This window comes from Biomphalaria glabrata, chromosome 9 (assembly GCF_947242115.1).
Source record: "Biomphalaria glabrata chromosome 9, xgBioGlab47.1, whole genome shotgun sequence".
NCBI classification, from domain to species: Eukaryota; Metazoa; Mollusca; class Gastropoda; family Planorbidae; genus Biomphalaria; species Biomphalaria glabrata.
Genome location: NC_074719.1, coordinates 21,571,348 through 21,597,690, shown reverse-complemented (window position 1 = coordinate 21,597,690; position 26,343 = coordinate 21,571,348). Strand labels below are relative to the sequence as shown.

The 26,343-nt window shown below is 35.1% G+C and overlaps 2 protein-coding genes and 1 long non-coding RNA gene across 13 annotated transcripts in view; 2 read left to right on the top strand and 1 right to left on the bottom strand.

Annotated features, from left to right (window-relative positions):
• Positions 1-580: 580 nt before the first annotated feature.
• Positions 581-14,494, top strand: LOC106073762 (phosphatidylinositol N-acetylglucosaminyltransferase subunit C-like). Of its 5 annotated transcripts, none has more exons than XM_013234402.2 (8): positions 581-644; positions 1,468-1,612; positions 5,044-5,113; positions 7,308-7,462; positions 9,037-9,205; positions 9,698-9,845; positions 11,188-11,354; positions 14,192-14,494. In XM_013234402.2, exons 2-8 carry the CDS (start codon positions 1,501-1,503, stop codon positions 14,265-14,267), a joined length of 897 nt encoding a protein of 298 aa, XP_013089856.1. In that variant the 5' UTR covers positions 581-644; positions 1,468-1,500; the 3' UTR covers positions 14,268-14,494. The 5 variants fall into 5 exon arrangements, with proteins under 5 accessions (XP_013089856.1, XP_013089854.1, XP_055898059.1 ...); XM_013234400.2 differs by having other exon boundaries at positions 587-644; positions 1,428-1,612; XM_056042083.1 differs by having other exon boundaries at positions 606-644; positions 1,391-1,612.
• Positions 3,667-4,453, bottom strand: LOC129928297 (uncharacterized). Its single transcript, XR_008779885.1, has 2 exons — positions 4,401-4,453; positions 3,667-4,285 (listed from the first exon to the last, which is right to left on the bottom strand). It is a non-coding gene; the product is annotated as an uncharacterized LOC129928297 (long non-coding RNA).
• Positions 14,495-19,531: 5,037 nt separating the features above from the next.
• Positions 19,532-26,343, top strand: part of LOC106073755 (glutamine synthetase-like) — a 72,629-nt gene continuing 65,817 nt past the window's right edge. For 2 of the 7 annotated variants that reach the window (XM_056041237.1, XM_056041232.1), the window contains exons 1-2: positions 19,539-19,853; positions 23,275-23,509. The gene's annotated coding sequence lies outside the window, so the exon portion shown is untranslated. Of the gene's footprint in view, positions 19,858-22,959; positions 23,175-23,274; positions 23,510-26,343 lie in introns of those variants that run through there. The other 5 variants (XM_056041234.1, XM_056041235.1, XM_056041233.1 and 2 more) reach the window with 5 other exon arrangements.

Here is a 26,343-nt window from a genome sequence, read left to right as displayed (position 1 = left end):
TGGAGATAATGTGACCAGGAATGAAATGAAAACAAAAACAGTGAATTAATATATTTTATTTATTTTATAGCTATTACAAATATTCAGCTCAAAGATTTAACAACACTATGACCTAACAATTATATAATAAAATAACCTATAAAGTACCGGTATACATTGTTCCTTTAATTACATTAGGGAAAAATTAATCTAAGTTTAATAAATTGTAAAGATTTATCAATATCAAACCAATTTTATTTTATATCTTCTTTTAAATCAATCACTTAAAAAAAAACAAAAAACATTTAACTATAGGATTTGACCTAAACACAGTCGACTGGGAATAAGGTTTTGACCTAATTTGAACCTGTTGACTGTGAATAGGGTTTTGACCTTATTTGACCCATCCATCCGGTTGGGAATAGGGTTGAAGCCTATTCACAACTGGTTGGGAATAGGGTCCGCCTTAATAACAGAAAGAATATATCTAGTCTCTCTAGACTAAGACTCTACTAGACAGAGATTTAGATCTAGAATTCTAGATCTAGATCATATCTAGTCTAGATCTAGAATTTCTAGATAGACTCTAGATCTTCTAGAGTCTAGTATAGATCTAGATTCCTTAAATCAAATCCAAATCTTTTTGATGGTTTCCAAACTAGATTGTAAATAATCATAATGATGAATGATAATGTAAATCATTGTATGATTGTAAATGATTGTATTATTGTATATGATAATACAATAGATGAATAATGAATAGTTATAGAGTATAAAGTCATATAGTATACTATATTATTATACTATATAGACATATTGTCACATTTAATAAATATTTATTTAAATAAATAAATAATTTATAAATATAATTATAGTAATTATACTAATGATAGTATTTTAGTAAAATAGATTATTATTTATTTAAAATTATTATAAAATTATTAAAAATAATCATTCATAGTCATAGATCTATCTCTATTCAGTCTATTGTGACTCTATTACTACTATTAGTACTCTATCTATTCTCTTCTAGATTTATAGGCTACATGCCCACAATCTACATAGATTAATGATAGATAGATCTAGATCTAAAATTTAAGACTTAGATCTAGGCTTAAGTAAAATGTTTCAACAGTTTTAAAGTCATAATTATAATTTATTAATCATTAAAAGATCATGAATTAAAAATTCTAGATCTAGAATCTTCAATCTAGATAATATTTAAAACATCTAAAATAAAAAATCTAAACTGACTAAACTTAAAACTAGAGTGACTAGACTACAGAAAGAAGTAATTTATTTAGATTATTTTAGATCTAGGATCTCTATAGTTAATAGAGTAGACTTAGTCTAGAGATTAGTTAGATTCTAAATTCTAGTATCTACAATTTATATCTACATCATCATCTAGATCTATATATATTATATTAAAACTATTACATTTGTAGTTGGGATTACCAATTACCTTTAAATAGAATTTTGACTCAGAATCAATCTGATCTAACAAAATTACATCATAACATGAGAGTAAAGCTGGCTCAGGCAAGTGCTTGGCAAAAAGTTCTTTATAAAAAGCAAAAATATCCAGATAATTATGTTGATCAATCATTTCTTGATGAGCTGAGAAAGAATCGTGAGTTATACTAGTTATTATAGACTTAGATTAACTTAGATTCTAGATCTATATTCACTTCAGAAAGATTTATTTTCAATAGAAAAAAATATCTATTAGATTCTACAATGGATTCTATTTCTAGACTAGTAAGATGACTTTAAAAAAGTAAAGAACCCCTTTAAGACCTTGTGATCTATGAGGCAGATTATGTAATGGTTATTTGTTTCTGTGGCCCTTGGTTAATTCGCCTAATTCGACTGAGGGGGGCCGCACACATGCGTCGTCGATCAAACGATGATACCAGACGTGCTTACAATAAGCTATCAGTTGCGGTAAATGAAGCCATTGCGGAGGGTATGAGACTAAAGTTGGCCAAGACCTGCACCAACCTGGATCTTGCGGATGGACGACAGGCATAGAAATTCCTTAAAATAACTTGGCTAGGGCGAAAGAACCAAAAGCAGCTCCGCCCCTACTAACGTCTCAAGGCATGGTGGTCACACACCATAAAAGGTCGGATGCTCTGAACTGTGCTGACTTTTTAGCGAAGTCCGTAGCGGCTGTGATCACCATAGATAATGAACCGTGCACCTCTCGTGAGTGTATGATCCCTATTCACCACCACTTTGTGCTGCCATTGCGTCCAGGACAATGAAACAGTAAACCACATTCTTTATGAATGTCGCGTTTTGCATGAGGGATGATTGGGACAAGGAAATGAGAGAGAGAATACTGGTCTATGTGCGGCATTAGGTCTGTCCTTATACGGGGACGAGGGGACCTTACAACTCACTGCCCGCTTCCTTTTCCATGCTCTAAGGTAGTAATTCTCAGCATGGTTTGTTACTAGTAGGGTTTCTGATTCAGGTGGACTCAGAGGCACCTTAAAATCCAGAAATTAAAAATCCCTGTGTTTGCTAGGATTCGGAAACCAAGTGCTTTACCACTCAGCTACCAATAAGACGACTAAGTCACTAATATAGATCTAAATATCTAGAGTCTAGACTAAGTCACTAAAATAGATCTATATATCTATGTCTAGATGTAAAGTCTAGCAGTAGAAGTAGATCTAGAATCTAAATCTATATTAGTATAAGTATCCTCTTAGATGATAGATCTAGATTCTAGAGAGAGTTGATATGGGGTCTGATGAAAAGTCATATTTTTCTTAATCAGCAGTAGCGTAGCATCCATTAATGAACTTGGGCACATGGGTCATGATCATTTAGGGCCCACATAAGCCCTTGGGGGTAATACCAAAGTGGAAAAAATAATGGTACTTTTGTAAAAGGCGCTTAGCATTATTTCACAATAGTTTCGTATCTCTGATGTCAGAATACCCAAAGAAATAACAACAGTACAAAAATGTTTATAGGTGGCGCAATGGCTGAGTGGTTAAGTGCTACACTTCCAAAACTGGGTCCTGGGTTGGAATCTTGGTGAAGAATTGAATTTCAGGATTTGTATGACTCACCTGAGACCACCCAACTCTAATGGCTACCTTACTTTAGTTAGGAAAGTAAAGGCGGTTGGTTGTTGTATTGGCCACATGACACCCCGCTCATTAACTGTTTCCCAAAGAAACAGATGACCTTTACATCATCTGCCCTATATATCACAAGGTCTGATATTATTTTTGAAGTTCTCTGACACAGACCAGGTAGGCATCACTTGCTGTTCTTTCCGTAGAACAAAAACATTACTGGTTTCTGATTTGGCTACTCAGAGGGCCAGAAAAATGACATTTTTATAACTAAATGTTAACTGATGGACATAGAACTAGTTATAGTTTTTACCATAGATTATATATTTTTGGAATGTAAAATTATATAATAGAACAATAGAAAAAAGAAAAATTTCTATATTGAGTTTCAAGACTGTCAGGTTCTTGTGTTCTTGTGTTTATCAAATTATTATTATATATTTCAAATGCGAATATTTATTAATATTAAATATTATTTCAATTTGTATTATTGTTATTATTTTCTGAACTTATAATATTTTGGCTTAAGTTCAGCCTGACAAGCACATCATACACATATAGTTGTAGATAAACTAATAAACTAAGTGTATGATGTAAATAACAATAAAATTTATTCTAGTGATATATTTACAAATGACTGATCCATGATGAATGATAATAATAGTATGAAATATCAATATGTAATAATGTGTAATATAAAATGATCCAGTTAGTATCTTTAGAATATTCAAATAATTATGAAATACATAATTTATTACCTTAACTATAATAGGTAGTTCAATGGATCACATAGACCTTCAATCTCAAAACAACAACTGGTAATATATGCAGATCTAGCCTCTAGATCAGGTACTGTCCACTGACGACAATTCCACAATAGAAGTTCATAGTTTACACTATAACATCAGGTCTGACCACTACAACCCGCAGTCTGGAATCTTGAACCTCAGACTCATGTAAGAAGCAACTTGTACACCAAACGACCAACTGGAAGGACAAACCTCAGTCCTGTAGACTGTAGACCTAAAGTTGTACTCTCAATATAGAACTGAGACTGGATAAACAAGTCTTGACACCAAGACTAGACACTGAGTCTAACACATAGACTTGACACCAAGCTAAGATCACTACTTAGACTTGTCGCTAGAACTTGAAATAAGAGTCTTGAACTGAGACTACGACTAAAACTTAGACTTGACGCTAATACCCTATAGAAGATAAAAGAAAGGATTCTTCTAATCATCTATATCTAGTCTAATTATAGACTTACAAATACGAACGAATTCAAAATAGAAAAACTATACAATGAAAAATAAAACTCACCCTAAACAGGGGTCAAGATAATCCAACAAGAAAATGTCCAAGGCAAATGCTAACGCTATCCAATAACAAAAACCAAGAAGAAATTCAAGAGCTCTCAAGACACGTCTATCTGTACCCACGTACAAAACAATGGAGAGACTCTACTAGACGATAAATGACGCAAATCACACACACACTAAATTTACGTCACTAGAAGTTGTGACAAGCAACAAAAGCTCAGTCCTCTAGTCTACAAAGAAAAAATATTAATAGTGTAATGACGTCATCAATATAGTGATCAACGCCGCACTATCAATTAGAGAAATAATTCTACTATACAGTTACATAGATAACTGCGACAAAGACACTATTAGTTGTACAGAATAATAGCTGAAGCAAACGTAATGACAATATTACTTACAAAAAGATACTCTGTTTGCATTGTAGTCTTTTGGTAAATGTACCGATATACAGAGTCTTTTTTGAACAGGTGGGGACACCAACATATTCTTGAACCCTGGCCCATGTTTGCCTTGCTATACCATTGTTAATCAGTAAGAAGTTTCTGAAGTCCAGAAATGTTTTTTAACTTCTAGACTAGATCTAAGTTATTCAGACTTTTCAGAAACGCTGTTTCCAAAGATTTCTATTTGTTTTGTTTCAGATGGTGTACAAACTTACAGTTACAAAACTCTGGTCAATGCATCAACAGTCATCACACAACAACTTAGCAGGTACATTTAGAATGGATTTTACCAGATTCTTGCACTTCCTTAGTAGGGCAAAGCCTTACAAAGGATTACCAAAAATAGGATAACAATATATTTCAAGAAATATGCCAATAAATTAATGGGTGTAAAATTAAATGTTTTGTTTAACTTCAAAGCTAAGCCTAATTTTCAATTTAGTTTTTTATTGCCCAATTGGTTAAACATATACATATCACTCCATGCACAATTTTTCAGGTTATACTTTGTAAGGAAAAATGCCTTTCAGTGAGTTAGTTAAGTCTTTTTTTGTTCTTTTGTCCCCTGTGCATTGAGCAGTCAAAACGCTCATTTAACTTGTAGCATAATACTAAAGAATGTAAAAGAAACAGTCACTTTTGTTATAATTCTAAAGATTCTCTGAATAACACTTTTTACTTAAACTTATAATCCTTTTGACTCCCCTCAATTGGGTACATATCCGTCCTGCCAGATTTGCTTCTTGGTCTACTGATCTTCACCACGTTTTCTTTGCTCCCAGTCTTTATCAGTTTATTCACATTGGCTGTAGTTGGGAGATTTTGGTTGGCCATTTGATACCAGTCATAAAATGCAAGCATTTGTTAATGAATGCCTGGAGCTTGTCAGTATTGTTATTTGTTACTCTTCAATTCTCTGCACCATGCAAAAGAACTGCTTTAACATTTGTGTTGAAGATTCACATTTTATTGTGTAGGGTCAGTACTTTTGATCACCAGATTGGTGGTAGGGTGTTAAAAGTTGATGCTATGTTTGGCATCTGCTTCCCCTTCTTTGTTTATGATGCTTTCAAGATAGACAAAGTTGTCTATGTCTAATAGGTTTTTTCCTTTGATGTGTGCTGGTGTTTTTTGGATATTATTTATTCTCATCACCTCAGTTTTCTTTGTGTTGATCTTTAAACCAGTTTTCTTGCTTCCATTGTGAGTTTTATTTTGTCTCAGCATGTTGTAGTTTATTCTGAATAACAGGTTACTTTTCAATAGTCCTTAATATACTTATTTTCATGTAGGAAGTTGTCAAGGAGCTTGTCAAATTTCTGATATTTATCAGTGAGCATGTGTGTTTAAACCAGAAGACATGAAATTATGGGATGGAAAATAAATTTGTAGTTAAAACAAGAGAGAGTGACAGTCTAACATATTCACACTTCAAACCCTAATTTTTAATTATCTCGAAAAAAACAACAACAATTGAAGTTGATCATTTTTATGATACCCTTTCTGCCTGTAAAGTACAAGCTGCTGTGTGGCCTAAGACAAAGGCAGTTTTACTATATTTTGCAAATAGTTTGATTTAAGAGGAATGATGGAAAGTGCAATCAAGTAACCTAACACAACTGCATTACATTTAATTTTGTTTGCTGGCACAACAGAGGCTCTTTAATGACCATCTTGTGCATCAGTTTATTCATACTGATACAAGGTAAATAAGAAGTTTACAAATAAAATGCATGGCAACAACTGGCTACTTAAACATTTCTTGGTGAACTCTCACAGAGACTGCATTAGAAACCTTTGAAACCTGGAGTAAAGTCATTGTATAAGGAAATGTGCAGTTCTCCAACAGCACCTTTATTTGCATCACATATCTGTATTTTTTTATATCCACACAAAATTCTACTCTGTTCTTGAGTTTTAAGTCATTATACCCTAATATTAATTTAAGTATTATAGTTGGATTAACTGTAGTTTTGGTATTTATATGAAAAATTCTATGTCCTATAGGAGAAATAACCATATATTTTAATTTAACCTTTAAAATTCTCAAAATTGGTTGATCATTGTTTACTTTCAACTGTCCTCATTTTTCTTCAATGATTAAAACTTAAAATATTAGATTGGAATATACAAAGTTTCCCTTTCAGACCTTGCGATCTATAGGGTAGATGATGTAAATGTCATCTGTTTCTGTGGCCAATGGTTAACGAGGGTGTCATGTGGTCAGCACAACAAACTACTGCCTTTACTTTTCCCCAACTAATGTCAGGTAAACATTACAGGTGGGTGGACTCAGAGGCTCCAAAAGATCCCGAAATTAAAAAAAATCATGGTGTCCTGTAAAATAATCACCTTGACTGTCCATTATAAAAAATTAAATTTAGATTTTTTAAAACGTTATTCTTTGACTTGATATTTTTTACTTTTGGATGAGTGATGTTAATATATTTTTTTTGTTTCAGTGTGGCCATCTTTATTGCCATGCACTTATATATGAAGGACCACTCTGTCTCAGCACAAACATTATGGCTAATCATGTCAACTTTATCTGTTATTGGCTACATTGCTAACTTCATATTAAATAACTCTGCTGGTCAGAGATTATCTTTTACTCTTTGTAAGTCACTCTTATATTGATATTTATTCTTTTGATAATTTCAGAAAAAAAAATCTTGTGATATTTGTCCTGTTGAAAATTAACAATAATTGAATGAGAAAAATTGCTGCTAAGTTCAGGGTTTCATTGCTGTTGTTGATCTATAAGAGTTATTTATTCAATAAATTCACATATTTTTCAAACTTACATTACATTTAACTCTTTCTCTCCTAATCAACGATATCAATGTTTAACCCCATTCTTTCAGCCGATGATATTATTCTCAATTCTTAAAAAGTAAGTTGTTTTGCTTTCTTTCTTCCCAAAATGTTTGTAATTGCTTACCATTCCATCTTTCACTTTCACTTTGAAAACAAATGGATTTTTTCATTTTTTTAATGTGTTTTTACTAATAATAATGTTTTGTATATTAATTTTCTATATAATAGTGAAAAGGGATAGTGAGCTCAAGACAATTAATTTATTTTTTATACATTAGGTTTTGAGAAAATACTTTTAGTTCAATTTGGATCATAAAATATTGCCTAGATCTAGTTCTAATGAGACTTGCACACAGTCAGCAAGTTTTCATTTTTTTATTCAATTATCCAAAATAAAATTTCATTTTTGTTTTATAAACATCAGTTTGTTTTATCTAAAAACCATGTGCATATCCCTTAATTTAATATTAAATTTAACATTTTCTGATAACATAAACAAAATTTTTGAATTGTGATCATAACAGGGTAGTGAGAAAAATGGATAGTTCCGTCAGAATGTGGAAAATAATTACAGAGAGAAAGAGTTAAGCGAGAAACAAAATAACCTTTCATTTGCAACAATTTAATATTTATTTAATGCAGCAATCACATGTCTTAAGCCATAATTGTTTATATTAAATGTAGATTGTTGAGCACCATTAGTCAGCTTTAGTAGAATATAAAGGTTGTTGGCCCTGAAATGTAATTTGCACAAATAAAACAGATGTTTTTAACTGAATCTGTTTTGTGTTGGCTGAATGCCTTTCACACACATGCCCAAAAAAGATTGAATCAGTTTTCACTAAGCATGCTGTAGCAGCATAGATTGCAAACTATTACACAATTACAATAATTTCAGATCATTTATTTATTAAATCTGCTATGACTGGTCCCAAGACTGGATGAGAAAGGAGGAATGTTTGGCATGAGGCTAGCGACCCCTCCCTTTACAACATCACTCGCTACAGAAACTGTAAACTTTGAACTTAGAGATAATAAGTCATTCACTAAATAAAAGAACCTAACAAACTTAATGCTTCTGTCAGTCTACTGGATTTAATGGCTTAACTTCAATACCTCTTTGGTGACATCCCACATAAGAAGAGATGTAGAGAGCTTAGACATTTATAAACGTATTCTCACCCCTTCCTTTACCTCTGGATGCAATTTAGATATTTCCACATTTACAACTTAAAAGAGACACCCTAAATGTTATTTCTAGTTTCAAAAAACTTATAGCCAATATTTTTAGATGGCTATGCATTGATAATTTTCAAAACAACAAACATTTTTTTGAATGCCTTAATAATCCTTATCTTTTCTTTTGTTACACAGTTGTGAAGCATTTAAAAACCTCTTTACTGTTTCAAGGCTGTAGCGCTGCACTCTCTCCTGTTTTAGTTTCACTAACAGAGACTATAAGCACTGATACTATTTACACTATGACTACATCCATGCTTTTAGCTAATTTATTGCTCTTCAACTATGATACATCACATGATGCGTAAGTTATGAGTTCATTCTGAATACAAATGTTATAGGCTTAACAAAAGTATAGAAATGCTAGTACACAAGCTTCTTTTTCTTACTCTTTTTTATGTTGGAGGATTCAGACTATATCTTAGATGAACCACATGAACCGTTTTGGGGCCAGTGTCTTGTTTGAACATCTTGATAGGGCATGTTTTATCTGCATATATCAAATGAGTTCATTTTCTTTTTAATTAAGCCTAGATGCTTTTTTCTTGGAATAAAATTTCTTTGTTGAAATTGTCAGTATATTATTAATTTTATAGCTTGCTTTGCTTACTTTGGTCTTTTTTTTGGGGGGGGGGGGATAAAGTTATTTTCTAATAATACATACCTACCTGCTTCATTCTGAGGGCATAATTTAACAAATAGTTTGGTAATTTAAAAAACAATTGTGTGACCTTAAGATTTTGTTGACCGACTCTTTCTAATGTATCTTGTATTTCTGACTTTCTTTTTCTTGCAGTGTGCCAGGAGCCATGTCCTTCAGTGCTGCTATATTCTCATCTGTTTGTCTGGCGTCAAGACTTCATACACCCTGGCATGCTTTCACAACAGTTACCTCAGCATTTGAATTGTTTGCTCTTTGGCCATCTTTGAGAAAAAATATCAAGGTAGTTAACACTTTCTGGATGTAATAATGTAATTAATTATTTTTACACAGTTTAACAGGATTTATAAATGACATTTAATATTTGTTCACCTGTCATAAATGTTTCAGAAAAATACACTTCTTACCAGAAAATAATTTGGCCTAAAAAAGCCTTTTTTATTATTTTTTTTTTTCTTGGTCACCATTTCTTTTAATAAATGAAAATCAATCTGGAGGACACCATTAATTGAAGTAATAAAACTATAAAGCACCAGAGATTAAGGAAGAAAAGCAGTCAATCCCCACCAGTACATTTACATAGCCTAATCATCCCACACCCTAGTCCATTCACATAGCCCATTGATGCTCAAAATACGGCCCGTGGGCCAGGCGTGGTTCTATCCGGCCTGCCGAAAGATCAGAACAAAGTGTAAAAACTCCCCCCTTTCATAAAAAGGTTGAAAAATGTATCTTTTCCTACTTTAGGCCCCGACTAACCTTTAACACTTGTGCGTTTCTGAAATGGAACTCGTGTATGTAGAATCTACCAGGAAAAGTGAATGGATCTTTACTTTTTTGTGGAACATGATGGTAAAAAAACAATAACATATATAATGAAATTTAAAAAAAAAAGTTACCCTTTCAGACCTTGTGGTTTATAGTGCAGATGATGTAAAGATTATCTGTTTCTGTGGCCTAAGGTTAACAAGGGTGTCATGTGGCCAGCACAACGACCAACCACCTTTACTTTACCCCAACTAAAGTCAGGTACCCATTAGAGCAGGGTGGACTCAGAGGTGCCCGAAGATCCCGGAATTAAAAATCCCAGTCTTCACCAGAATTTGAACCCTGTCTCCAGTTCAGAAGCCAAGCGCTTTTCCGCTCAGCCACCGCGCCGTCATATTAAGGCATTATGAAATAAATATGACGACATTCTTGGTTTCAGCCGCAAAGAAAAGATTGTTAAACTGTGCCTAGAGATTGGAGGATTGATGAGAATATTTACTAAAAAAAAAAAAAAAAAGAAATTGAGTCGGTGGTAAGGCTAGCCACAATGTTTGTCACATTTTAAATAGATAAATTAAGCCACTTTCTGATGTATTAAAAAGATAAACTTCCAATGTCTTATGAAATAATGTAAGTTTCTAATCAAATAGTACCTTTTCGGTCATGTGGCCCATGATACGAATGTTGGAAATGAAAAGGGCCCGCAGGTCAAATTAGGTTGGGCATCATGGACATAGCCTAATCAATCCTCACCCTAGTCATTCACATAGCCTTATCAACCCACACTATAGTCTGTCTTAAAACTTTTTGTTCTATCACTTTCTGTTCAATTTATGTATTTTATATGTCTTTTTCAGGAGAAGTATCCCATGATTCACCAGTGTGTTACTGTAGTCATCGTCTTGCTCTGCATGGCCTGTCTTGGATCCAAGACACTGGTCGGTGCTGTTATTTACTGTGCATTAGTTCTTTTAATCACTTTTGCCTGCACAGCCTTGTTTCATTTTCTGCAGTCTCTGAAAAAGTAAGTTAGCAAATCCTAAACATTATGTCTTCTTCTTCTTTAAATGTTGAGCTCATTTTCAAAGTTTTCTTTGCTTATTAACAAAAATATAGTATAGATTATAGATAAATCAGCAGCTAGACTTTTTTTATAGAATAAACCTTACTAAATAGCGACATATTTTAATATTTTTGAACAAATTAGAATTGAAAATGTAATTAAGGTTTAATTATTTTGTTCATAAACATATCTTTAACAATTATAAGCTAGAAAATGATACCAAATTTATATTTTGAAAATAGTCCACAAAAGACTGATTGCTGATCTTATCCCAAACATTTTATATGTGAACCAAACTAATGTAAAAATTTGTGATTATATAATGCGTTTACACTTTTTAAATACAATCATTTTAGTTAAATTTTTAAAATTCTAATACAATGGGATATAATATATTTTTTAAAAGAAATCATTGTTATGTTAGATTTAAAGGTGCCCAGGTGCATTCCTATATCCAAGTCTTGTATCATTATATTATTAAATAGCAGATAATGAAAATCCACACCGGAGATAAGTGAAAGCTTTGTGCATCACAAACTTATTTAATTATCTTTTGCTGCTATCAACTGTTAAAGCAAAGACACTTTGATTGACCAAGATGTAACTTTACTGTTGATGGAGCATGCAGTCAGACAATTAACTGAAGAAAATGCAGATTTGATTCAAAACCTTGCTTTTAGACTGGATGTTAGCACCTTTAAGTTATGGCCTTTGCATCACAAGATGCCTCATCAAACTTAACAGTCAAATACTGGAGACACTGACACTATGACATTTTTTTTAGCATGAAACAATAGCAAAGGGGGGGGGGGGGAAGATAAGATCAGTGAGGGAAACTTTGTCTTAACTGGCCTCAACCATCATGATCCAATTGGAGGAGTCATAAAACTTTGTCTTAACTGACTTTTACCACCATGATCCAACTGGAGGAGTCATAAAACTTTGTCTTAACTGGTCTCTACCATCATGATCCAACTGGAGGAGTCATAAAACTTTGTCTTAACTGGTCTCTACCATCTTGATCCAACTGGAGGAGTCATAAAACTTTGTCTTAACTGACTTTTACCATCATGATCCAACTTAAGAAGTCATAAAATTTTGTCTTAACTGACTTTTACCATCATGATCCAACTGGAGGAGTCATAAAACTTTGTCTTAACTGACTTTTACCATCATGATCCAACTTAAGAAGTCATAAAATTTTGTCTTAACTGACTTTTACCATCATGATCCAACTGGAGGAGTCATAAACTTTTGTCTTAACTGACTTTTACCATCATGATCCAACTTAAGAAGTCATAAAATTTTGTCTTAACTGACTTTTACCATCATGATCCAACTGGAGGAGTCATAAAACTTTGTCTTAACTGGTCTCTACCATCATGATCCAACTGGAGGAGTCATAAAACTTTGTCTTAACTGGTCTCAACCATCATGATCCAACTGGAGGAGTCATAAAACTTTGTCTTAACTGACTTTTACCATCATGATCCAACTTAAGAAGTCATAAAATTTTGTCTTAACTGACTTTTACCATAATGATCCAACTGGAGGAGTCATAAACTTTTGTCTTAACTGACTTTTACCATCATGATCCAACTTAAGAAGTCATAAAATTTTGTCTTAACTGACTTTTACCATCATGATCCAACTGGAGGAGTCATAAAACTTTGTCTTAACTGGCCTCTACCATCATGATCCAACTGGAGGAGTCATAAAACTTTGTCTTAACTGGCCTCAACCATCATGATCCAATTGGAGGAGTCATAAACTTTTGTCTTAACTGGCCTCAACCATCATGATCCAATTGGAGGAGTCATAAAACTTTGTCTTAACTGACTTTTACCATCATGATCCAACTGGAGGAGTCATAAAACTTTGTCTTAACTGGCCTCAACCATCATGATCCAACTGGAGGAGTCATAAAACTTTGTCTTAACTGGCCTCAACCATCATGATCCAACTGGAGGAGTCATAAAACTTTGTCTTAACTGGTCTCTACCATCATGATCCAACTGGAGGAGTCATAAAACTTTGTCTTAACTGGCCTCAACCATCATGATCCAACTGGAGGAGTCATAAAACTTTGTCTTAACTGGCCTCAACCATCATGATCCAACTGGAGGAGTCATAAAACTTTGTCTTAACTGGCCTCAACCATCATGATCCAACTGGAGGAGTCATAAAACTTTGTCTTAACTGGTCTCAACCATCATGATCCAACTGGAGGAGTCATAAAACTTTGTCTTAACTGGTCTCAACCATCATGATCCAACTGGAGGAGTCTTAAACTTTTGTCTTAACTGACTTTTACCATCATGATCCAACTTAAGAAGTCATAAAATTTTGTCTTAACTGACTTTTACCATCATGATCCAACTGGAGGAGTCATAAACTTTTGTCTTAACTGACTTTTACCATCATGATCCAACTTAAGAAGTCATAAAATTTTGTCTTAACTGACTTTTACCATCATGATCCAACTGGAGGAGTCATAAAATTTTGTCTCAACTGGTCTCTACCATCATGAACCAACTGGAGTATTCATAAAAGTTGCACAAGTTCAGATTTTAAATTAAATTTGTCTTCATTTCTGGTTGAAGTGCTATTTATGTGTGAGTAGAGTGCCTCAGTGTTTGATCTACCCTCTGATGTTGTCTCTTTAAAACATTCTCTTCACTAACAGTCATGTTTTAGTTGTAGCACCTTGCACATTCACTTTCAAAGAATTAGTTGCTTTTTTTTTCATTACTTAATTGTTTTAGTCTTACATTAAGTTTGTATTTGTGTATTTTCAGTAATATATCTGGCCCCTGGGACGAGGCTGTAATACACAGTTCTTCTGTCTTGATGGCGGAACATAGCACTTCCTAAATCTGTTGCTGGTTTGCTTCTTTAGGGTTGTTGTGACATTGTCATCCAAGATTTGATATAGAAAGTAAATGCTACTGTGCAGCAGTCAGATCTTGCACATATTTAAATTTATTTTATACGTTTCAGGATGATGAAAACTGTATTATTATGTATACTGTAAAATAGCAAGATTTGTATGAATTGATACCTCATTCCAATTCAATCTGTAAACAGCATTTTTTTTTTTACGAAGGCATGAGTTACTCTGTTATGTATCATAGTTTTATTGTGACTCACCTGATATGATTTAGGTTATATTTTTTGGGACATTTTTTAGAGACTTGCCTGACTTTTCAATTCCTTCTTGTAACAAACATCAGGGCAGGATTTTTGTGGAGGCCTTTACATGTCTTTGAAAGCTTTAAAATCAAAATCCACTTAGCTATGTATATAATTCTCCTCTTCCCTCAAGAGTTTGAATGAGAAGCAAGAAGTAAAGGAAACATCACTCTCTTATTTCTGCGAATAGTCATCCCACAAAAAAAACGAGGTGGGGGAGAACACGTTTTCACAGCTCTCTACGGATGACTGCGCGCTGGACTGTCAAACCCTGCCCGCTCCCATCCCCCTTCGTCATGCGGAAGGTTTGGACTAAAAAGTAAACTATGTTCAACTCTGAAGGAACATCCGAAACATATAAAACATTTTACAAACAAACATTTTACAAACACTAAACGGATTTCGCGCGACCAAGTTTGGGTAGGTAAGCAGATAATAAGTGAAATTTAAGAGTTTGTATTAGAAAATAAATTCGTCTATGCATTTTATTCATTCTTTACTACATACAGAATTACTTTACGAGCCTTGCGTGTAGCAAAGTCAGACAGTATATCATAAGAATTCTGTTTTCTACATAGATCACGCTCAATAGCAAGAATTACCAAATGTTTCAATCTATCTTTGAGAATTGTTGACCTCAAGTAATTCTTCATTTGTTTGAGGCGTGAGAAGCTTCTTTCACCAGATTACACAATTAAGGCTGATGCATAATGCTGCTCGTAAGATTGGCGTTTTCCATATTGACAATTTTCGTATATATATTTCCGTATATTTTAAGGACTTTTTCGTATATTTTGTGATTTTGGGACATTTCCAGGAGCTCCTGGTAAATCCACAGGAGGGCTAGGTCCTGGGTTGATGCATTGCAATAAATCCAAAGCTACATTTAAATATTATGAGCACTGCAAGTGGACACTTCTTAACCACAATATTGTTGCCAACCCTAAGATTTAAAATATTGTCAGTAAAAATTTTTAAAAAAGTGTCCCACAAAAAAAGGTATAAGTTTCTGACCCATCGAAATTAGGATATTTTAAAAATCTCTATTGTAGGGGCTCAACCCTCCCTTCCATCCAGCCATTATGGGATAGTCTAATTTTTGTTCTAAATTATATAGGTGAACAATTCTTTCCATCAAACCAAATTTTCATAACTTAAGTGAAGTAAGATTTTGTTAACACTGACACTGTGAACTAAGCTAGATTTTATTATAACAGCTTGAAATTTTGTGTGTAACTTTTTTGTTTATAATTTTAAGAAATTGTTCATGTTATTGTACAAATAAATACTGGTGACAATTAAATAAATACTGGTGACAATTAAATAAATACTGGTGACAATTAAATTTTCTTTTTTTTTTATTAGTTTTTCCACTTTGCAGTATTTTCTCACTACTCCCATACAATTTAAATAATAATTTTAACACTTATCTTTATCATGCTCAAATCAGAAGCAAAGACCTCCAAAACTGTACCATTTTGTAAGTTTTTAAGCAAAGACATATAAACCTTTTTCAGTACAAGATTTTAAAAGATTAATGTTAACAGATAGTGTTCACACATACACTATGTAGAGCATTTTAATACATTACACAGACACTTTGTATGTGTAGGGTTGAAAGTATTCACAATTAATTCATTTAGCTAAAAAAAAAAATCACAAAGATCTTCATTTTTCTCCTTTCAAGTCTGAACTGTTACTGTTTATTTATTGTGTTGTGAATGGGAGAAAGTCTTTTGTTTTATTTCTTTGAACTTGTAGATGCACAGTTGTTGTTTTTTTCTTTGAATGATCATTCCTTTGACTTTGTGTTAGTTCAAACTTCTTGTTTTTCATGGCAAGTATTGTGGCCTTACTCTGCTCAAGGTTTTGAATTAAAATGTAGAGTTCATAACACATCCTAGACATATGTCAGACATCATGTTCTCCTTCACATATTTCAGTCTTTAGTCAACTGTAGCACTTGGTTCAAAGTGTTGTTCCCCATGACTTATTAGTAGGGGAATGATTTGCAATTTTATTTTATTTGTTTTTACATAGCTGACAAACACAATCCAAGCAATATGTCCACTTGTATGACCATTGACCAAAAACTAGATATGATGTTTCAGCCATTATGGGTTTGAGTCTTTGGACAGCCTTTTCAGGTGATGGAGTCAGCATAAGTATGTAATTCACTATGTGCTTGAAAGAGCCCTGTCAGCCTCTTCAAATGTTCTCGTAAAATAAAGTGCCTTTTTTAAAAAAACATTTAATCATATATTTTGGTTTGTAGAATTTTTTTAAAATCCATCTTAAGTACTTTTTGTTCGGGTTAGAGTGACTTTAGTTCTTTTTTTGTCGTCTAATGGTGACATCAAGAGTTATATCAAGTCTAATGGTGACATCAAGAGTTATATTAAGTCTAATGGTGATATCAAGAGTTATATCAACATGTATCAAGTCTAATGGGGACATCAAGAGTTATATCAAGTCTAATGGTGACATCAAGAGTTATATCAATTCTAATGTTTTGTTGGACAGTCAGTAGTTCAAGATTCCCTCCCAGTAATCTTTTCAAAAAGGTCATTGACTCAGATGTCCATTTAGTAAAGAGAGAAATGACAAATTTGTCAGCAGTCTATCTCAACTAATTACATTGAGACTGTTGTAATATTTTGTTATGTTTAATACACTTGTGAAATACATTTCCTATTAAAGATATTTTTGTTTATTATTATTATTATCTCACCTATCCTGTACAATAGGCCTTTATAAGTAAGGGCTTCTTGATACTATTTTTTTAGACGAGCTAAATTAAAATTGAATGTAGGCCTAAGAGTGCCAGTGATCATAGAGTCCACTATTACCATTTGGAGAGTGGCTGCTATTAGCATCAATGTAAGTCTATATGTTCTCTCAAGATAATACAAAGTGAACAGCATAAATGTCAGCTTTTCGCATAAAGAATGTGAATCAGAAATTTGAGTTGGGAAAAAGTCTAAATTGAGTCTCTTACATCAGACTCAGTGTTAGCGAAGTGAAAGAGGAAGTCTTTGGAAGCAGAAACAACAGTTCAGTAATCCTATTGAAAGTTTTAGAAGCACTCTTTCCTGTCGCCCAAAATCAGGAGAAGGACTTCATGCAGCCACCATTCTTCTCTGCGCCTTAAAGCCTGCTGTGTTGGCGTGTAACTTTGATGAGTGTTTCTGACTTTGAAGCCAATATAAGTCTAGCAGGTAGTAAAAGAACAATGCAAGTTATGCTGAATTCAGACAACTTGTTCTTGAACGGCGAAGAAGGATTATAATCTTGGCTGCAACGCATCTAATACTTCTACATGCATATTCTAGTTTTACTGATGCTTCTTGTTCTATCGTAGATACAGCGCAAATGAATTTTATTAGCCGGTATTACAAGTTAAACACTTCTTCAATACAACTCAGTGTGTTTCTAATGGGGACAAAGGAAAATCTTCATTAATAATTATATCTTTAGACAAAACGTTGATACTGGTATAATATGACATGCATTGATGTAATTTCCGTCAATGACATAAGCGTGAGTACATAAGATGACAAACATCGAAGTACTTTCTGTTTTAATCTAGCATCACAAACTATATACGTAACACAAACCTACACATCCATGCAATGAGACGTTAAACCGACAAGCCTGGCCCCCTCCCTCTCTCTCTCCTCCTCCTCCTCCTCCTAGACAGGATGATTCATTATAGTTGAAGTCAGGTAGATAGAACCTGCTCACTGACCCACGCACAACACTAACCTACGCTATCTGATCAACAGAACACTATACAGCTCACCTAGTACTTGTAGCAGGTCTAACTCTGAGCACTCGTGAATGTGAAGAGCCCATGGTCTCATTGGTCTGCTTTAAGTGAGCAGGCATAAAGGATTCAAATTGGAGGGGGGGAGGTCAAAAGTCTGTAATTACTGTATTTACTTGTTGTTTTTTTTAATTCCCTATTGTAGGCATACGACGTGGCAACCTGTAGGCAGTGGAGACCAACAGCTCGTTGCCACGTCACAGGTCTGATGGTTACTGTAACGATTTGTCTGGATTAAAACGATATTGAATGTAAAAATCTATTTGTGCAGATGAACAGAAATGAGAAAAAAAGTATCACAATAACAAACGTAAAGTTTCTGACCCTTCGAGCTGTAGCTCCTCCTGCCCTCTTTTAAATCCGACTCTGCCCAAACCCACACATTTTCTTCCACATCGTTTCTCCCTCATCCACACATTTTCTCTCTTAGTCTTAACCCTTTCTCCCCCACACTCTTACTCGTTAGGCCTACGACATGTTTACAGCAGAGTTTCAGAAATTTGACTCATAGCTCACGCTACTTATAGCTTACACCTTCTCCCCCCCCCCCCTACACTTTATCATCAACAAACTGGACATGCGCCCCTTCACTACATATTAACCCCTTACGTACCTGAACAGATTCACATATTGTGGCTAGTGGCTACTTTTCTAAGTAAATGACTCAACCATCATCACCCCCCACACTTTTTTTTTTCTGGGCAAATCTATTTTTGTGCTTTAAAAAAAATAATGTATTGAAACACGTGCTAGAGCAGGTAAACACTTGACCTAATTATAGAACATAGCACTAATCAGCATGGGGCACCATTCTAATTTCTAGACGTTTAGCGTTTAATATATGTTAACGCGTGTCTGTGGGAGAGTGTGTGTGTGTTTGTATACGTAATGTGTAAGAGTAAGTAATTTGTTATCCTTTGATGGAAGTTTGTAGTCATATCACACTATCAGCGAAGTTTCGTCAAGGAAGCGTAGTGCCATAGTGGTCTCTCTTTGTTTTGTCCCACAACCAAAGTACCAGCTTAACTCACCACCTCCGTTTCCCTTACCCCAACCTCTATTTCAGCACCAGGAGAGGCGACCTACCTGTTCCGCTTCCGTAACATATACTGGCTTCATTGTCCCGGCGTGCAACGGAAGAATACAACGGAGAGAGAGAGAAAGAGAGAGGGACAGGGAAAAAAAAAACGAAGATGATGAAATACTAGATGTGGGTCTCTTTTGTGGAGGATAATCTTAGTTCTGAACAAACGGCAGTGGAAGTAGTAATTTGTGCCTGTTTTTTTGACACTTAATGTGTGTGTGTCTTTTAATTGGACAGCATTGAATTTCTTTCGACTAGATCTAGATGTAGCTGGGTTTTATCAGTTGGGAGTGACTAGACTGTACATTGTGTAGGAGATTCCATGGATATGTTCGTGTGACATAGTCGTTTCTGCTCAGTAGGTCATTCTAACCGTTGGAATTATTATATCTATATTTGGACTCTCTCTCTCTCTCTCTCTCTCTCTCCCTTCCTTCTCTCTACCCCTCTCTATTTCAGTCTCCCTCACTTCCATCTCTCTCTCTCTCTCTCTTAGTCTCTCTCTTTCCCTTCCCCTTTGCCTCTTCTGTTTTTTAGTCTCTCTCTCTCTCTAGCTCTCACTCTCCCTTCCCTTTTCTTTCTCTTTGTCTCTCTTCTCAGTCTCTCTCACTCTCACTCTTTCTTCATTTCCACAATATTTTCACCCGGCCTTTAATTCCAACTCACTTATTCTGATTCTCTCTCTCTCCTCTTTTTTTTATCCTCGTGTGGTATATGGGGGCCTAGCTGACAGCATTTGCCGTTTAAATTATTGACTCGGACGTTCGTATCCTTCAAACTTAACAAGCTAAGTGGCGATTAAAAAAACACTTTTGTATTTTATTGTCAATAAACAAATGAGTGTCAACCTTTCCTACTCTTATTTTGAAATGTTTTACTTGCTTCTTATACTTCTGCAAGTGTATAAGTATTCTATATCAACTCACTCTGTGTGTCTGGTTAAAAGTTTGTAGCCTACACGTTATTTCTACCACACCTAATCTCGGATTCAGCTGAAATTTTGCATAATTTTTTCTTTTACCTGACAACACAAGAATCAATTTAAAAAAATAATGAAGTATGTGCTAGGATTCAGATTATCTTCAACTCTGAAGGAACATCAGAAACATGTAAAACATTTGACAAAACATACAATCCAGCAGACGTAATCAGTTCGAGAGAATTAGGTCACAAATATCCGTTACTGTCACAATTCATTTTATTAAGTGATTCATACATAAAAAACGAATTCGTCCCACCCTCATGTGAAACCCAAATAAGTTTATTTCTATGTAATTTCTCTCTCTCTCTCTTTAAAACTATACACAATCTTCTTGTTCTCTCTGACTGTACAAACAGATCACCACAAGGTGGCCGCTAGAACAGAACACAGGAGAGGGGAGGGCAGTCAGACTTATCTTTCATGCCAGACGTACGCTTGTTGAATCTGGATTGGTTCACCCTCACAGAGCAGGACGGGGGGAGAAGACGTGTAGGGAGAAGGGGGGAAGAAATCCTAAACTCCGGGGAAAAAAACGTTAAAAGGTTGGTCTAGGAAAAAGATTTTCACGTCATTACATCCGGACATTAGATTCAAATCCTCAACCCTAAGCTCACCTGGTTATCTACCTCTATGTACCTCTATGCACCTAAATCTGTTCCAGGCTGTAGTTGGCACAACTGAGTAGGCAAATTAAATACCACGCGCACGCGCGCACATCAAATTAGGCTAGAACACGTCGTTTGAATGTTAGAGCTGCAAGTATTAGTCGACAGTAAGCAATAGATCTAGAGTTTTCCCCCTTTACACCCTTCATTCAACAATTAGAACAGTTCAAAGAAATGATTGATCTCTCCGGCAACACCAGCAACACCAGCAGCACCAGCAACACCAGTAGTCTGCATGACACGAGAGAGAGAGAGAGGCTGTAGGAGATTACAGAAGACATAATTAGCCATGGCGCACAGTTGTCTAAAAAACAATGGCTTGTCATGTGGTATGCGGGCTGACTGTCATTCAGTCGTGTCAATGGTCCCAGGTTCATACCCTGCCCGCCGTTGATGCCCTACCCCATTGTCCTGCGGGAGGTCTAGACTAGGATGTAGATTATCTTCAACTCTGAAGGAACATCCGATACATATAAAACATTTTACAAACATTTTTTTTTTTACAATTTAGAGCCACTTTTGGCTTCGTAGTATTTGAACAAATAGGATACGATTTATACCTTGCATTTGACTGTCAAATGTAACATTCAAGTTAACTTAATGTTCTTAAAGTTTTTCTAAACCTTCTATCCCTGACACATGCTACCTTTTTTTCCAACATGTTTTTTTAAATGTATTATGTGTCTACAGCTTCATTTTTTGGCCCATAAAAAAAGGTAGTGAAACGGCAAATAGATCTATGTATATTTACATATTTCATTGAAATGTCATATCTTTGTTGGTTCATTTCATCTTTGTTCATTATTAGCTGGGAGAGAACTTGAAATCAAAATGAAATACCATCTGCTACAGCTGTTCTAAATGGACACATTATTTTATCTAGTTATGTTCTTTGTTCTGTTCTATCATCTTATGTTCTTTGTTCTGTTCTATCATCTTATGTTCTTTGTTCTGTTCTATCATCTTATGTTCTTTGTTCTGTTCTATCATCTTATGTTCTTTGTTCTGACTTCTCATGTTCTCTTATTTTGTGTTCACTGTTCTCATCTCTCATGTTGTGTTATAAGCACTGTATGTAGTTGATTTATTTTTTTACAGTGAGTACTCATGAAAAAAAAATATATATATAAAAGCATTGGTAGTTTGGGAATCGGGGGAAAATACCCCACCCCCTTTTTTTTTTTTTGATATACGTATATGATGACGGTTACTCTCGGATCCTGACCAACGAACCATAACTCTCAACGATGCGTCAAAAATTTATATCGATCTTAAACCTTTCATAGGAGCATCTTCACATATACCGTACTGACTTTTGTACTGACATTTCAACGTCGACATAGGGCAACAAAATAAAGTTTTTCCAGTTTGGGATTTTAAACTATAGATTTTGTTTCGTTTCGAGTATTTGATCAAAGTGGAATCTCTTCTTCAGTTTCACACTTTCTCTCTATCAGTCTTATAGAATGAGTCAGTTGACCTACAAACTGAGACTGAGTCAGTGTTTGAAGTTGTCCTACAGGCAAAAATAGACTCTATTAACCTTTTCTTCAGTTTTTGTTGAATCTTATTTTTAGATTCAACTTTCACCCACAATTTTTTTCCTTTCCTTACCACTCCAACAGTCCCCGCCCCCACCAATAAAACTAATAGCCTTGTTTGCCATACTATTACACCTGAGCCCCCTCTCTTTCCCCTAACCCCCCCCCCCTCCCCCCATTCACAGCATAGGAAGGTGTTAGAAAGAGAATATTTTCTTGTATTATTTGTTTACCTGGGCCCCGGTTCCTCACCAGACAAAAAAAAAATCTCACAGACAACAGAGTATTGCCAAGTGATGCAGGTTGCTTAGAGGTTGTCTGAGTAGGTTTGCCAGAGTCTCTTCCTACTTCCAACTCTGTTGGTTTACAGGAAGTGAGCAGAAATAAGCAAAGCAGAAAAGAGAAGAAAAAAAAATAGCACGTGATCACGGGATGAAACAATTACTTTTTTATATTTCTGGATTTAAAAGCTGACAAAATATTTAGAGCGTGTGCGTGCTTTTTTTTTTTATTTCTTGTGGAGTAGTGCCTGTGTATTTTATAAAACCAATTTCTGGATTTATTATATTTTATTTTTTATTAATATTTTAGTTTTGAGGCAAATACATGCGGATATTGGTTGAAAAATTGTTTCCTAGTGCTATTGGTAACAATACCGCCTTGTTGTGCAACACAAATTGTGCTGATAGTTCCCAGACAGGTTCCTGGAGTTCCTACTATTTGATAGTCCCCAGACAGGTTCCTGGAGTTCCTACTACTTGATGATCAAGGAGTAATACGAGCTACAGCTACACCTGAACTGGCTCATCGCAAGTTTTTCATTCAGGTAAGTGCGGCTGTGTAGATCTAGTAGGTGAACACGTCTGTGCTGACACGTGCGTGCGGGGGCATGAGTAAAAGTAGACCTATGCACACTCTGTGCTGATGCGTGGACGAGTGAGTGTTTGGGATGGTGCAACTCCACACACACACACACATTCACATTGTATTCATGCATACGTCAGAGTCTAGTTACGTTAGGGCTGGACAGCAGGATTTGTAATGTCAGCACTATCTACTCGCTGTGTCTGGTGTGTTTTAAGTCAGCAAAGTTTTGCAAACTATATTAAAAGCGTCTCAGAAAAGTATAAAATGATAGTCTTCAATATCTACTTATATCAACACGAAGTCTCTGTTAATTAATAGTTATATTTAATTGTCTTAAGTAATATATTTATTCTATGTGACAACAGAACATTGTGTTAGATCGGTTTAAAGCGCTGGTACCAGGTAGTCGTTTCTAAATTGCTTAAAGTACAAGAATCAGGTGGTGTCATTAATTCATTTTATTTTAGATCTTGACATAGAATCTATACGAATAATCGAATTATTCGAACCTCCTAAAACGTTGTCACTAGACGGTAATCTATCTGAAAGATGGAGAAAATGGAGACAAAGTTTTGAATTGTTTATGGTCGCCACTGAAAAGAATACGAAGCCCGAGCCAGTGAAGAAAGCTTTATTGTTACACTTGATTGGTGAACCCGCTCGAGACATCTACAATACTTTTGGAGTATGTGAAGATGAGACTGTAGACAAAGTAAATGAAAGGATTGAAAATCATTTTTGCCAACACTGTGTATGACAGATTTAAATTCTTCACAAGAAATCAGAAAGACGGTGAAACGTTTGAACAGTATTATACTGAGTTGAAGATTTTGGCAAAAGAATGTATCGAGATGAACTCGTCAGAGATCAATTGGTATGAGGCAATCAGTCGGATCGAGTGAGAGAGAGACTTCTGAGAGACGTAGCTTTAACTTTAGAGAAAGCAGCAATCATAATTCGTGCTGACGAGCATACTCAGAACCAAATGATAGATATGAAAGGACTATATGTAGATGCTGCTTATAAATCAAAGAAGACAGAAGATAGACAACTCGCCCATACCTCAAAGACTTTCTTGTCTACGATCTGAACAAAAAACGTTGTTTTAGTTACTTGGTGATTTCGATAGAAACCTATTTGGGGATGCTGAGCATTGAAACTAGACAATGAAATAAACGTATTCTCTTTCAATTCAAGGATCACATCTTCAATAGCTACTTACATAGGCCAGTGAACTTTAAGTTCAGCCCAATGTTGTCTTTTTTGTTGTTGTCTCTCAAGATTCTAAAAAGTTCCTCTGTCGAAGATGAGAATGTCATGTCCTATGAACTGAACACTCAAAGCTAGGGTTGCTTCTGTCGCAATTATTGTCCGCTTTTTCTCCAATTTTTTTGCTGTCGACTTTCCTCTGTGCCGTAAACATGGACACTGACCAGGTCCATTAGGAACGATTATGGGCTACTTTTTCTCAGTCATGGTTTTCTATTCCTCATACTGTTACAGATTATTTTAAATCTCTTATGCTGACCACTTTGAAATTGCAATTCATTGTTAAGTTCCCCATTTAAAAAAAATCGTTTATAATTTCAACGTTCGGACCACGTGACCAGTCCGACATAAAAAAAAAATAAAAGTCGTAGTTTAGATATTTTCGCTATGGCTACATTAGGATGTAATAATCTTCAATTCTGAAGGACCATCCCAACCATTTAAAACAAAACAAAGATAATATGACTTTGACAAACCAGAGAATGCATGCACATCATAAAAATGGTTCATCATAACCAACAACACATGAATTGTACATGCAACTCACTGCATAAGAATTGTTATTTCACGTTTACCTTTTAACAACGTAAGCCATTAGGCCTACCTACTGAGCGTTAAATATCTGCTCCAAGGTTCTCAATGTCTGGTAGGTAGACCTAACACCTTTACTACTTAACTGCATTCATTCCTCGTTCTTGTTTGTTAATCTCTTAGATTGTATAATAGATTGAAGGTTACCAGAAGCACGATATAGGAATACCTGATTGCCCATATAACCAATCCGCCCCTGGCTGTGAGAATAATAGTGACCAATGTGTAGCCTTTGGCTGTATGTTATTCCAGCTCTATTTGTTTGTTAAACCCACTCATGGCAGAAAAAAACATATCTTCCACCTTCGATGCCTAAGGCGGATCTTTAAAATAAGGTGGCAAGATAAAATAACCGATGTGGAAGTGCTACGAAGAGCAGGGTGCCAGAACATTCGCTGTGTTATCAGCAGCAGACGCCTTGGATGGCTTGGCCTCGTTCTTAGAATGCCAGAAGGTCGACTTCCACAAGATATTCTGTATGGTGATCTAACAGAAGGCAGGAGAGCCGCTGGTCGCCCACTTCTACGGTTTACGGTGGGAAAAAGTGGCACTGAAAAGAGCAGGTGATCCGTTTGGGTCCATGTTGTTCATGGTCCTGGGCGCGATGAACCCCTTTGCGCCATGGTTGTTACGCCACTGTATCACAGACATTAGATACCCTTCACTTAGCGAGTAGAAACATTTCGTAAGACACCAGCTTTCTGCCTAACAAACCTAGTCTAGCTTCTAATGTGTCTGAAGTTTCCTTAGAATGAACACATACACGTAACTTGTTTGTGATATTACCTCGAGATGGCAGACATCTTTTAAGTTTCGTCACTATTATTTAGAGTCAGTTAATACCAACCATCTAAACATTTGAGAACATATGTTTCCAAACGCGCTATAATGCTTTGGACAACTTGCTATGGAAGGCCTCAACACTGACGAGCA